Source organism: Solanum verrucosum, unplaced genomic scaffold, assembly GCF_900185275.1.
Source record: "Solanum verrucosum unplaced genomic scaffold, falcon-dt-bn FXZP01000040.1, whole genome shotgun sequence".
NCBI classification, from domain to species: domain Eukaryota; kingdom Viridiplantae; phylum Streptophyta; class Magnoliopsida; order Solanales; family Solanaceae; genus Solanum; species Solanum verrucosum.
Genome location: NW_026020323.1, coordinates 2,593,395 through 2,608,180, shown reverse-complemented (window position 1 = coordinate 2,608,180; position 14,786 = coordinate 2,593,395). Strand labels below are relative to the sequence as shown.

At 29.5% G+C, this 14,786-nt stretch overlaps 1 protein-coding gene across 1 annotated transcript; it reads right to left on the bottom strand.

Annotated features, from left to right (window-relative positions):
* Positions 1-1,683: 1,683 nt before the first annotated feature.
* LOC125835416 (sucrose synthase-like) lies at positions 1,684-5,320 on the bottom strand. Its single transcript, XM_049514543.1, has 11 exons — positions 5,161-5,320; positions 4,766-5,047; positions 4,487-4,670; positions 4,078-4,413; positions 3,866-3,964; positions 3,592-3,765; positions 3,227-3,510; positions 2,907-3,131; positions 2,262-2,825; positions 2,027-2,171; positions 1,684-1,932 (listed from the first exon to the last, which is right to left on the bottom strand). The coding sequence occupies exons 1-11, from the start codon at positions 5,244-5,246 to the stop codon at positions 1,900-1,902; spliced, it is 2,412 nt and encodes an 803-aa protein (XP_049370500.1). The 5' UTR covers positions 5,247-5,320; the 3' UTR covers positions 1,684-1,899.
* Positions 5,321-14,786: the final 9,466 nt, after the last annotated feature.

Below are 14,786 nucleotides of genomic sequence, written 5' to 3'. Positions count from 1 at the left end.
CTCTTCAATACCTATGCCACACACAAAAAGCTTCTTAGCTCGGTAGCTTTTCTCGATCTTCTTTATGTCCGCCTCGTTGTACTGTTGGCGAGTCTTTGGAACAACTTTCGTGATTTCATCATCTTTCACTTCCACTATTGGAATGAAAGGTCCATCTAGCACTATGTCCCATAACTCGATGTCCTCAACCATAAGATAGTCGTGCATCCTTTTTTTCCACCAACTGTAAAACTGACCATTAGAACAAGGAGGTCGTGTTGAAGATTTTCCTTCTTCGAGGTTCAGTAGAGCAGCCATTCTTCTGCAGAAATATCTCTCTTGGTGTTAACCAGCTAGAGAGTACCTGCTCTGATACCAATTGATAGAATGTGTGCGTCCACTCTCAGCCAATGGACCAGGTCCCTTGACTCAACAAGAACAATAACGAAGAGTAAATAATAACAAGAACACAACACAAGTAGTTTACGTGAAAACCTCCTTGCTTAAGCAAAACCACGACCTTTCACACAGAATTTTCAATTGTTTCCACTAATCTTCCTTAAGAAAAAGTGAAACCCAGTTACAACCAAAGTGAGAAAAAACTATTAATCTCACAACCAAGTAATAACTCTATTACTTGAAGAGCCTAAGCAAATGCCACACTGCCCAATAAGCTATCACCACTAGACAACTTAGGATTCAACTAAGCAACACACAGGTTGCCCACTAAACCACCCACTCTAGATGACTTAGACTTTGACTAAGCAACAAAACGATGTTGCCCACTAAATCAGTTACCCTTAATCGATTTAGACTTTTCAACAAACACACAATATCTGAATCCTTTATAGATTTAGGAACAGCTTTACAATGTACGCACAGAAGAAATAATCCTAAGACAACTAAGCTTACAGCTCTATCAGGTCCCTGTTGTTCTTGAGGATGATTCTTCACTTTTGTTCGCCTTTGCAAGAGTTCTTGAGAGTTTTCAAGTTGCAAAAACTGAAGTTATGACTATTGGACATAATCTTTATGAAGAATAGTCACAACATTCGAGCCCATGCCATTGACTGAAGTTTCTGCCACTTCTACCACAGTTGGAGACTATGCACCAACCAATTGTACTTTTTCCAGCCTGGCAGTTGTGTGTATATTTGTGCCTGGGATCAGGTCCCTTTACAAGGTCCCTGGGTTTGTCAAATCATCAAAACTACAAATAACAGGATTAAATGAGGAGGGGCAAAACAGGGCTAAGGATTTCATTTGTATTTCTCTTTGAATAAAAACTTTCAGACCTCACTTTTGATATTACACTAAATTTGTTGTCGTTGGATCGCTATCCTACTTCTATGTTTGCAAATCTAGGTTTCATTTACATTAAATTTGTTCATTATGATTATTTTATCTTCAACTCGAAATAAAGTATTTGAAGTTGAATAACTTATTTGAAGAGTATTTCTAAGTCATTAAAAATGTATTTTTCTTCTTGCTCAAGTACAAGTGTAGTAGAGCCCCCCACCCCCAACAAACCATCACTATAAGTTGCATGTAAAAGCTGATCAGTGCAAGAATATACAGTTTTTTTCTAATGTCATATATATGCCAACACAATGCAACTCTTGATGTATAGTCTGTTTAGCCAAGTTTCTTTTTACTTCTTTTCATGATGTAGAAGAATGCAAGAGAGATTAATAGTGCATGTGATAAGTAGAAAATGGTGATTTCATTAATCAAAACAAACACAACTTGCAATATTGTTTTCCCAAAGATTCAAACAGAACAGTGAAAGATAAAAACCTTCCATTCAAAGGGCATTAGAGGAAGGAATTGCATTCAGAAAGAAAAACGAAAAAATTCAAAAACAGCAGACTCTCCTTCATTGTGTGTTCCATCTTCTTGGTGATCCCTTTGCCTTTTCAACTATTCATCAATGGCCAGTGGAACTTTCTCAGCCTGAAATACACAATCAACAAATATTCAGAGATTAGCAGCAGAGTGACAAACTTTATAAACAAGCTCAATTATTATATACAGAAGTGACACTTACAGATTTCTTAAACATGAGTTCATAGAACATTTCGAGATAACGCTTCTTTGCACTAGCAACTTTGTCATTTTTGGTTGCAAACTTCCAGAATCCGTAAATTCCTGATAGTGTCATCACTTTCTGTGAATAAATTTGCCATGTATACCTAACAAAAGTAGAAAGTTAAAAAGTGTTAGTTTTAATTTGTTCAAAAGTTAAAAACTCAGGTTGTGATGATTAAATGAAAAATCATTACTTCTCGATGATACGTTGTAGGCCTCCCTTGGATATGTTGTCCCAATAACTTGGATCTTCTTTGGATTTCTCAAAGAACTTGACCAAAAGATCAGTAGCCTTGTCGCCCTGATTAGGGTCAATGTGGAATCCAGATTTTCCGTGTACTATAATCTCAAATGGTCCACCATTGCAAGTAGCAAATGTGGGCAAGCCACAAGTCATGGACTCAACAACTGTCAAACCGAAAGCCTCATAGAAGGCTGGCTGAACGAAAGCACCCCTCGTGTCTGCAATGTAACGGTAAAGCTCTCCGTTCCTCACACGATTCATCTGGGAAGAAATCCACCTGAATTGGCCATTCAGGTTGTAGGTTTCTATAAGGTCATACATTTTCTTCATCTCTGCTTGCTCTTCCAAATCCTTGGATTCTTTCCTTCTGTCTCCACCAACAACCACAAGGTTAACAAGCTCCCTCAGCCTTGCATTCTTGGCATACCATTCCACGAGCCCTGTCAGATTCTTCACTCGGTCTAGCCTTGCCATGGTGAAGAGGATTGGCTTGTTACGGTCCTTCAACACACATCTGTTTATGTTGATATGAAAAAGGATTAATTAATCTAGTCGGAAAAGAAATTGAAATGAAAAGCAAATGAAGGAGACTAACAGGTGCTCCTTATTCTCAACAGGACTGTAGAGAAGTTCTTCAATTTCAGGGTGGAACTTGGTTAGCCTTTTCTCCTTTTCAGTGTAAGGGAAGTAGATTGACATATCAGCACCAGGGGAGACAATGTTGAACTTTGGATCAAATGAATCGATTCCATGGACTACTCGGTACAATCCAGGCATGGTAAAAGCAGTGTGGCTCTCATACTGCCCTACAGTATTCTTACTGCAAATCAAGAATTTTGAATATTAACAGGATAGTAAAATAATGAAACAGGACATGAGATCAGCAATTTCAAGTCCATTTGTTTTTTTTTTTACCTTCCAGCAATTTCTTGGAAAGTGCTGGTGATGATGAAATCAGTGTGATTCATGGCATAAAGATCAGCAGTGAACTGACTTGAGAAATGATACTTGTCATCGAATTTCTTCCAATATAGGTCAGAGTTTGGATACTTGGTTTTCTCCAAGGCATGAGCAATAGTGCATTGAGTTGCCCCAAATTTCTTTGCCAACAAGGAGGCAGCAAGGTTACCCTCACTGTAGTTTCCAATGATCAAGTCTGGTTTAGCTTGCAATTCCTTGACAAGTTCCTCCGCGACATCCTGATGAGTAATTTAAAATATATCTTAGTCAGCAAACACTTTCTAATCTTAAATGAGAAGTTTCATTGTTTTATGCTCAACCTCAGTGAAAGTTTCCATGTATGGCCAGACTTCGAATCTTGAGATCCATTTGCGCAACATTCCCTTCTCAGTTCTAAATGGAACACGAATTATATGAGAATGCTCTGCCCCATATACTTTCTCCATACGCTCACCACAAGTGGTTCCTACTGCATCAGGCAGCAGCCTGGTTACCTGACATGAAAACAACAAAAATGATCAATTCAAGAAAGTAAGAAATTGGAAAATCACTTTCATTTTGAAGTAAATCAAATGCAGAACAAAGGATACATACAACAAGGATGCGAGGGATGATATCATCAAGTCCTTGAAGCTTCAAACGGAGAAGCATCTCAGTCTCCATGGCTGGAACTTGATCAAGAATGTAAACAACCTATTCAAGAATGTTGATTCAGATGGTATGAAGAACTTGATCAAGAAAGAAAACTTCTTGATTTTGCAGTATAAAACACTGAAAAAGTTAGATAATTTTCATTGGACACAAACCTGTCCACCAGTGTCAGGATAACCAAGAACGTTTTCTTGGGCGAAATAACCATGTGGGGTGAGAATGACAACATTGAAAACTAGTGGGATTCTTCCAAGGAAGTTTTCCAAAGAAGATGCATTAGGAGCCTCAAGGAGGTGCAACAGATGACTGATGGTTTCTTGCACACGTTCAGCAGTGTTTCCCCATCCTCTTTCCAACCCAATCTCTTCAAACTTGGATTCAAAATCGGAGTATGGGGTTTCTGAACTCAGGGTGCAAAGATATTCCTCTGCTTTTTTCAGGACAAATTGGAAACTTTCCAGGCTTTGGATGCTTTCTTTCACCATAAGTGACTGTTCAAATTGACATAGTTAGAAAAATACACAAAAACAATAGCCTACATTGTTTATTAGTTAACTTTACTACCTTTCCTTTGTAGTTATGTTGTCTGAGAAAGTCAAGGAGGCACTTAGCAATCTCCTTGTCATGGAACATTGTCGAAGCAATGTGGCGATTAAGAAACTCCAGACCATTACCAATGGAATCCGAAAGTGTCTTTGTAGGAGTTACAGTAGTAAATGGCTCAAAATCCATTTCCAAGATGTTTCCACTGGTAACATAAATGAGACACAAAACAGTAAGACTCAAACAAGAAAAGAAAAAACAAAACTCTCAATTTTTCTTCAAATTCATGACTAAAATTACCTTTCATCGACAACGTCCTCTTTCAATTGAAGGTACTCAGGGATGGTCAATTCAGCCACTTTCTGTTGCTTAAGATTCAGTGACAAGTACTCCCAAACACCGGGCCTTGGACGTACAGCTAATGCAAGTTGTGGTGGTACAATAATAGCTTCCTGGCTGCAACTGAGTACTTCCACAAGTGCACTGTTACCAACATTTACTCCATTCTTCTTACTATTCACAGAAATCAAATGGTTCAAGAGATCAAGTGGTTTCATGACCCCTTTCCCTTCACTTTCAATCCTGTGACAAAATAACATAATTAGCGACAAACAAATTCTATAGCTAAACAACGGATTAAGCTATTCAATGACAAAGTTCGTAGCTAACTCCAGTTTTTTAGTGGTGTAATGTACCTTGACTTGAGTGCCGAAATTTCATCTGGACGGGCCAAAATGGCTTCCTCCAAACGTTCCTTAATACTAAGACCACTAGCAGCCATTTTTTTCCTTTGAAACTTAACTTTGTTCTGTTCAAGTAAACAAAGAAAGAACGGATTAAACGTTTGATGTGAATTACCAAATGAATTAGGCCAAATTTATAAGGATTATGTAACTAATATGTTTTAACTGTAGATGCACCAAAAGTAAAAAAAAAAGGAGAAAGGTGAGATTATTTGAATGATGAGAGATCTCAACTTGCACTAATTAAAATAATTTTCTAAGCAAGCTAGCTATTGTTATTGATTGGTGGAGCACCAAAAAGATGTAACACAACCACCAAACTTTAGGTGTAAGATTAATGATGAAATTAGACACTAATTATAAATCTACATCAACTAAAGAAAAAAATAAATTACTATATATTAGAAGAGTCTAGGATTTACTACCATTGTTCCAATTAAATCATTACAAATGTCCAATACTTACTATATAAAATATATGTGTGGGCCCCACCTCCTTCCACTTAAATAATTTTTTTCAACCTTATCATGGTAAAAGTTGATTTATTATCCTTTTCATTTAATTTTATATGATATTATTTTTTCTATAAAATCACTATATATGTTTTAATAATTTAAATTTCAAAAACATTATAATTTAACTTTAAAGATTTTATTTTATCAAAATCTTGTACATTGAAATATATAGTTATGAATTTAAATTATTTTTAAAATCATATAAAAATTTCAATAACTTCTTCCATAATATAACACTTAAATACTACATATTATATATTAATTACTATACTATAAATGACTTAAATACTCCATATTATCTATTACAATAATTAACAATTATTTGACACTTTAAATTCTATCAATGCCATATAAATTAGGATAAAAAACCTAACATATAATATTTAAATATATTTAAAAATAATATAAGTAATACTATACATTACAATAATTAACAGCTTAATTATTTAAAACTTATATAAAAAATTTAATTGAGTCTCTAAATTCTATTGGTACCACATAAAATAGATTATATAATAAACATATATTGTTCTCCATATTATCTATTACAATAATTAACAATTATTTGACACTTTAAATTCTATCAATGCCATATTAATTAGGATAAAAAACCTAACATATAATATTTAAATATATTTAAACATAATATAAGTAATACTATACATTACAATAATTAACAGCTTAATTATTTAAAACTTATATAAAAAATTTAATTGAGTCTCTAAATTCTATTGGTACCACATAAAATAGACTATATAATAAACATATATTGTTTGAAATTGACGAAAAAGAAACAATAAATTACAATAATTAATAAAAAAAATAGTCCACTCCAAAAAATCTATCAATTAACAACATATATTGTTTGAAATTGACGAAAAAGAAACTATAAATTACAATAATTAACAAAATAAATCTCTCGACTCCAACAAATCTATCAATTAATGCCACATAAATTGGGACATGGCAAATAACATATAGTATTAAAAAATTAGGTTCAAAATGTACTAAAAAATACAATAATTAACAACTTAATATATTAAAGAGACATAAAAAAGGGTTAATATTTAAAATTTTGCATGTGCCACATAAATTAGAACAAATAGAGTAATAAATATTACTTTCAAAATTATGTTAAAAAAAGTACTACAAATCACAATAGCTAACAATTTAAAATATTTTTAAAATCATATAAAATTTTCAATAACTTCTCAAATTCCATAATATGACATAAATTTTAAAAAAAAGTGTTATAAATCATAATAAATAGTACAATATTTAAACTACTTTAAAAGCATTATAAATTGTAATAAATAATACAACAATTTAAATTACTTAAAATTTAACGACTTAAAAATATTTTTTAAAATGTATTAAAATTTTGGTTAATTGTCAAAACTTTACATGTGCCACATAAATTGGGACATGGACAGTCACACATATTTTTTTTTTAAAATTACATTAAAAGTATTCTATCAACTAACAACATATATTGTTTGAAATTGACGAAAAAGAAACTATAAATTACAATAATTAACAAAATAAATCTCTCGACTCCAACAAATCTATCAATTAATGCCACATAAATTGGGACATGGCAAATAACAGATATTATTAAAAAATTAGGTTCAAAATGTACTATAAAATACAATAATTAACAACTTAATATATTAAAGAGACATATAAAAAATGGTTAATATTTGAAATTCTGCATGTGCCACATAAATTAGAACAAATAGAGTAATAAATATTATTTTCAAAATTATGTAAAAAAAAAGTACTACAAATCACAATAGCTAACAATTTAAAATATTTTTAAAATCATATAAAAATTTCAATAACTTCTCAAATTCCATAATATAACACTTAAATACTACATATTATATATTAATTATACTATACTATAAATGACTTAAATACTCCATATTATCTATTACAATAATTAACAATTATTTGACACTTTAAATTCTATCAATGCCATATAAATTAGGATAAAAAACCTAACATATAATATTTAAATATATTTAAAAATACTATAAGTAATACTATACATTACAATAATTAACAGCTTAATTATTTAAAACGTATATACAAAATTTAATTGAGTCTCTAAATTCTATTGGTACCACATAAAATGGATTATATGATAAACATATATTGTTTGAAATTGACGAAAAAGAAACAATAAATTACAATAATTAATAAAAAAAATAGTCGACGAAATTGACGAAAAACAAATTATAAATTACAATAATTAACAAAATAAATCCCTCGACTCCAACAAATCTATCAATTAAGGCCACATAAATTGGGACATGGCAAATAACATATATTATTAAAAAATTAGGTTCAAAATGTACTATAAAATACAATAATTAACAACTTAATATATTAAAGAGACATATAAAAAAGGGTTAATATTTGAAATTCTGCATCTGCCACATAAATTAGAACAAATAGATTAATAAAAAAAATTTCAAAATTATGTTAAAAAAAGTACTACAAATCACAATAGCTAACAATTTAAAATATTTTTAAAATCATATAAAAATTTCAATAACTTCTCAAATTCCATAATATGACATAAATTTTAAAAAAAGTGTTATAAATCATAATAAATTGTACAATATTTTAACTACTTTAAAAGTATTATAAATTGTAATAAATAATACAACAATTTAAATTACTTATTACTTAAAATTTAACGACTTAAAAATATTTTTTTAAATGTATTAAAATTTTGGTTAATTGTCAAAACTTTACATGTGCCACATAAATTGGGACATGGAGAGTCACACATATTTTTTTTTTAAAATTATATTAAAAGTATTCTATCAATTAACAACATATATTGTTTGAAATTGACGGAAAAAAAATATAAATTACAATAATTAAAAAAATAAATCTCTCGACTCCAACAAATCTATCAATTAATGTCACATAAATTGGGACATGTGAAATAACATATATTATTAAAAAATTAGGTTCAAAATGTACAATAAAATACAATAATTAACAACTTAATATATTAAAGAGACATATAAAAAATGCTTAATATTTAAAATTCTGCGTGTGCCACATAAATTAGAACAAACAGAGTAATAAATATTTTTTTCAAAATTATGTTAAAAAAAAGTACTACAAATCACAATAGCTAAAAATTTAAAATATTTTTAAAATCATATAAAAATTTCAATAACTTCTCAAATTCCATAATATGACATAAATTAAAATTAAAAAATATATATATTTGGGCCCCGTGCTGGCACGGGGTCCTATATCTAGTAAATGAATAAGTTGCATGAAAAAGGTTATAAAGCTGGTGAAATTTGACCTTAGTCACACAAATATTGAGAAAATGACTAAATGAATGCAACATTATAATGATAATGAAAAAAAAAAATAGAGGACCTATTTAATTTGTAGAAGGAATTAAAATTTGATAGTAAAGAGCAAATGTAGTGGTGGGGATGGGTGAAATTTATAGAGAAGCACGGGAATAAAAAAAATTAGGGATAATATTTATTGTCGTAAAAAATATTCAACAGTAATGGAGTTAGACGTTATATTTAGAGTCGTTAAAGCGTATATATATAGTGATGATTAAAAATATTCATATTTATTATTATTGTTAAATATAATATAGCAACAATTATATTATTATCGTTAAATAATTTATGATTCTAAAACTATTGATGGTAAGTGTAATAAATATATTGTTTGACTACTACAACCAAAAAGGAATTGTCCCTTTTTCATTTCAAGATATTATATTTTCCAAATGAACTAATTCTTATCCACCAAGAAAGCATCTTGTAACTATTTATGATTTTTAATTTGCTAAATCTTCTATTTTAAGAGCTAATAATATCGTTTGCTTTCAATTATTATGAATGCAAAAGGCGGTGGCCCTTTTACTTTTTGTGTCTTTTACCTCTAACTATAGCCATAAGGGAAAAATGGACTAGTAAAACAGAGAATAATAGTAAATTAAAGAGAGAAAAAGAATTAATGTATGGCTAAAAAATAGGAGGACGTAATTTTGATCATCCATGCAAACATGCACATCAATATATTCCTATTGGTTAGTGACAATTTATTCTGCCACGGATTCCCTTTTTATATGCAATAGAAGAGAAAAAAAAAAGGAAATGAAAAAAGAAAGAGAAAATAAATACAAAAAAACAATGTAAAAAAAATTCTTAGAGAAGGAAGAAAAGATGAAGTATGTGAGAAGCTACGTTCTAGAAAGAAAATTTGCAAGAAAATAGTTTGTCATTCAATTGCATCAATTTCTTGTCAAATCTAAAGGGTACAACAACTTCATTTCAAAAAAAATTCTCTAACAAGGGAGACTTCAGGTCCCAAACGGTGACAAGAGGGGTTGGTCAGATGATAAATATGATTTATTTTCAATCTTAAGATTGTGAATTCAAGTCATGACCAAAGGAATAAAAAGTTGAAATCTCCTAATTAAGAGGGGTAAAGAAAGGGGAAAAAAAAGGCTCAAATGTTCAAACACTAGCTAAGAAATTGATACATCCAATTTCGTGAAATTGCGACTTAAATTGTGATATGCGGTTGAAGGGGCATATGAATGGAGTGAACCCAATATTCTTTTTTTCTACTAGGCCATTTTGTTATGGTGTGTATGTTCAAGATGTTTGATGATGTACACCTCATTATCGATGGTATTCATCAATGGTGTATTTCATAAATTTCATGGCATTTTTGGATCGCCAAAAACGGATTTATCGTTGATATAAGTTTGTACCATGTTATAAAAAAAACAAAATGGAATGGGATATAAACATCCTATTCTTTTGAAGTAATTATGATATTCATGTCAACCTTGTACATTTATTTATGAAAGTACGTAATAAAATAACGAGCTTGAGAGAGATATTCAACTTTCATAAGACCCCAAATATCAAAATGTATAACGATAAATCATTTATTCATACTCAATAAATACAAAACACGATGATTTTTTGCTAATAGACAAATGTCACAATAAAAAACTAAGATATCTAAACATAAGAACAAATTTGATTTGAGATTCTGAAGATAAACAAATGAGATATGTCCGAATTTTATATGTCATAACCATACATGGTCCCGCACATTCTCAACACCATATGTGAGGAATGCATGATTAAATTTTTCTTTCTCCACCTTTAGTCAATATAATTCTAGAAAGTAGAGATTTTGTCGCAAAATATCATAACCAAGAGTCAGAATTACGTGAAATACAAAAACAAAAATCAAAAGGTCACCGTGCAATTGAGAGAGGAGGTAACTTGACTAACATATGAAAGATTATGATCAAGGATAGGTACAACTAAAACGGTGTACCTTCAAAGTATTTGTTAAAATAATTGATCCGTCTCCTATAATCGGAGAACTACATGACCTATATATGAACTTGTTCTATGATAACAAATCTACAATTCAAATAGCACAGAACCTTGTTCAACATGATCATACTAAGCATATTATAATTTATCGATGTTTCATTAAGGAGAAAATAGATCAAAAGATTATACATTTTTCTTTTCTCAAGTTTGAAATATCAGCTAGCAAATATATTCACCAAGGATGTATCAAGGAAGATCTTCCACTCGATAATTAGCAAGATGGGTATGATAAACATCTACGTACCATCTTGAGGGAATGTGTTGACATTAGGGTTATTATGTAAATATGTACTTCTTGTAGTAGAGGTAAAGTATTTGTCCTTATTTCTAATCTAAAAAGAATCTACTTCTGGATATAAGTAGTTATATTCATATATACCTCTGTTAGAAGATAAACAAACAAAATATTCTTTATACCCATAATTCTACATCACCCTCATCATTTTCTTGTCAAGGATCGAGCAACCAAGAGTTAGGTTTTTTCATGAGTGAGTAACAATGACCTCTACAACCGTCTAGAGGTTTCAGCTTAAGTAGGAATAAAATAGAGTATCTAGAGTATAAATTCAATGATGTAATACATAAGAAGGAGGTGAAAGTGAAGATCGTTAAACAAATCATATTCAAGAGAGGAAGCTCCAAGTATCTTAGGTTCATAATCTAAGGAAATGAGGAAACGAATGAGCATGTCGCACATTATATTGGAGCGGGTGGTTGACATGGAGGCTCGCATCTGAAATAATGTGTGATGATTAAGAATGTGTTGCCTCATTCATTCATGGAATAATAAATAACTATAAATGACGGAGACAAAAGATTTAAATAAAAGAAAATAGTGAACTCAATTCATCAGGAACTACAGGGGCAATCTCTCTATAAAAAAATGAGAAATAAAATACTAAAGAATCATGTTTTTATTTTAACAAGACTTAAATGTAAGGGCTATAAAGTGATAGTTGGACTAATATAATTGTATAAAGCAAAGTAGGTCAGTTAAGAATTCCTATTACAAAATATAAATGTAGCGAGATGGCTCTATGCATGTAAAAATACGCGCCTTTAGCCTCCAAATTTGAGGGGCCTCATTTTTTAGCAATAATCTATAATATAGTACATAGTATAATCCTATTGTTGTTTTCCAATCACTCACCCCGCATAACATGGTAGTACTATTTTTCCAAGATATGTAGACCCTAGTTGCTTGATTTAATCGGCTACAGTACTTAATGGGTCGTGGTCATCAAATAGAAATTATTATGGGCCATATGTGAAGAATCATGCTTATGCCCACTGTAAATAAAATACTTTATCTTCTCTTTTTCGAGAAAATGTCATAAATGGTCTCTTAATTATAAGAGTAGTTTTAAAATAGTCTCTTAATTACACTTTTATTAGATTTAGTCTATCAATTATTCAAAAAAAACTTATTAGATTTGGTCTCTTAATTATATATTTGTCGGTGTATAGGTTTTAGTCTTTTAAATATTTAAAAACTTATCAAGTTTGGTTTCTGTCCATTTTTTATAAACAAATAACGTAGGCTTATATTAACGGAATTCATGTATCGAGAAATTAAATTCTTTAGTCATTTTTTCAATTGTTTCTCTCTCCCCGCTACTTTTACTTCAAATTACCCTTATGCAAAGAACCTTAACCTCAACGGTTCAAAATAAAATTCACGAGAAAAGAAAATATAAGTCATAATTTTACTAAACGACCGATAAAATGAAGCATATTATTGCTACTAATGACTTGAATATGCTAAACTTTATTATAAAAAGAACAAAAATTAGTATCCATTGAATTCAAAATTTGTACTCCAACGACTTTATTGAAGGAAATTCATTTAATTTTTCAGAAGTTGAAATTTATAAAATGGTAGATTTGCAATATGTTTTTTAATTTTCTTTAAAAATAAAGATTGATTTTATTATCCTATTCATTTTATTTTACGTAGAGAAATTTGAGTAATAAGATCAAATCTCTTATTTTTCTTTTGTATGAAAAAAAAAGTTAAAAAAAATTGTGTTGACTATGAACCGTTAACCGCCAAAGAAGGGAACACGGCATATTCAAGTCATTAGCAACAATTATATGCTTCACTTTATTCTCCATTGAATAAAATTAGCACTTATATCTTCTATCCTCTTTTATTTTTATTTTGAATCATTGAGATTATAAATCTTTTCATAATAGTAATTTGAAAAAAAATAATGGGCATAAAGAAACAACTTTAAAAATGGATTAAAGATTTAATTTCACGAAGAGTTTCGTTAATATAAATCTAAGCTAATTGTATAAAAAAAAATAGACAAAGATCAAATCTGATAAGTTTTTGAATACTTAAAGGACTAAAACTGATAAATTGTATAGTTAAGGAATCAAAGATGATAAATTTTTAAATAGTTAAAAGAATAAATTCAATAAAAATGTAATTAAAAGACCATTTTAAGCCTACTCATAATTAGGGGACTATTTATGACATTTTCTCTCTCATTTTCCAAGAAAATTATTTAACTTTTTAAGTGGTTAGTTTCTTCTAAATAATTTATTCAACTTATAAAGAAAGCATTGCAGCATCAGAATGCAATACAGCTATCTAAGTGGAGTAATATATATGTTAATATAATACTTATTACTACTATCTAACACAGACCTTACACATAATTTTATGATTTAATAGAAGGGAAAAAGGTAAAAGAAAATTAAAAAAAAATACTCATCTACTTATATCCAAAACATGTAATTTTATTTTCCAGTATGCTTTTGAATTATTCATACAAATATCGTTAGAAAATCATCTTATGTTGTCTTTTGAGTTTTGACCCAATGAAGTAAGTTATAATAAAAGATAGGATAATTTTAATCTATAATAAAAGATAGAATGGTAATTTAAAAAAATTTCACTCAATCCATTTTAGAATTATCAAGGATAAATACAAGCTAGTTTTTTTTTTTTTTTAATGAAAAGGATATAAATAAATCTAAAATATAACAATACAACTTATTGAGTTCAGGATATTTAAAAAAAAAAAAAAAGACAAAGAATTTTAAGAAACTTCATCCCAAATTGTAAAATGAAAATATTTATTATATTAGATGGGTAATGTTTAGACATTTTTCCTTAAAAAAATAATTTGGTATTATCTTAAGACGAACAATATCACTCTCATAGTACATTGTGGTTTACACATATTCACTATATTAGCACAGGGTCGTCTTAACCCCTAGGCCACTAAAGCCATCGCTTAGAGCCTCATATATTTTGGGGTCCCCATTTTAAAAAAATAATTACTTATAGATGTTTTTTTTTAAAATAAAAATTATATGTACTATGAGTGTTATGATTTCTACCAAGGAAATTGCATATGAGATGAAAATAAACATGCATTTCTTAAGAAATAATTTAATGAAAATATGGATAGCGAAATCATAGTCCCTTGAAGAATCTTTTAGAGTTGATTGCTTTATATATGTAGAGTAGATAAACCTATTTTTTCACTTCAAAATAGATTTGAATCAATTGAAGCATATGAAAATATTTTTGATTCTTATTTAGTGGTAAAGTATTGAGATCACTAGATGATGAGAGTTTTAAAAAATATTGTCTTAACCTTGAACATTCTTTAACACGTAATAGTTATTT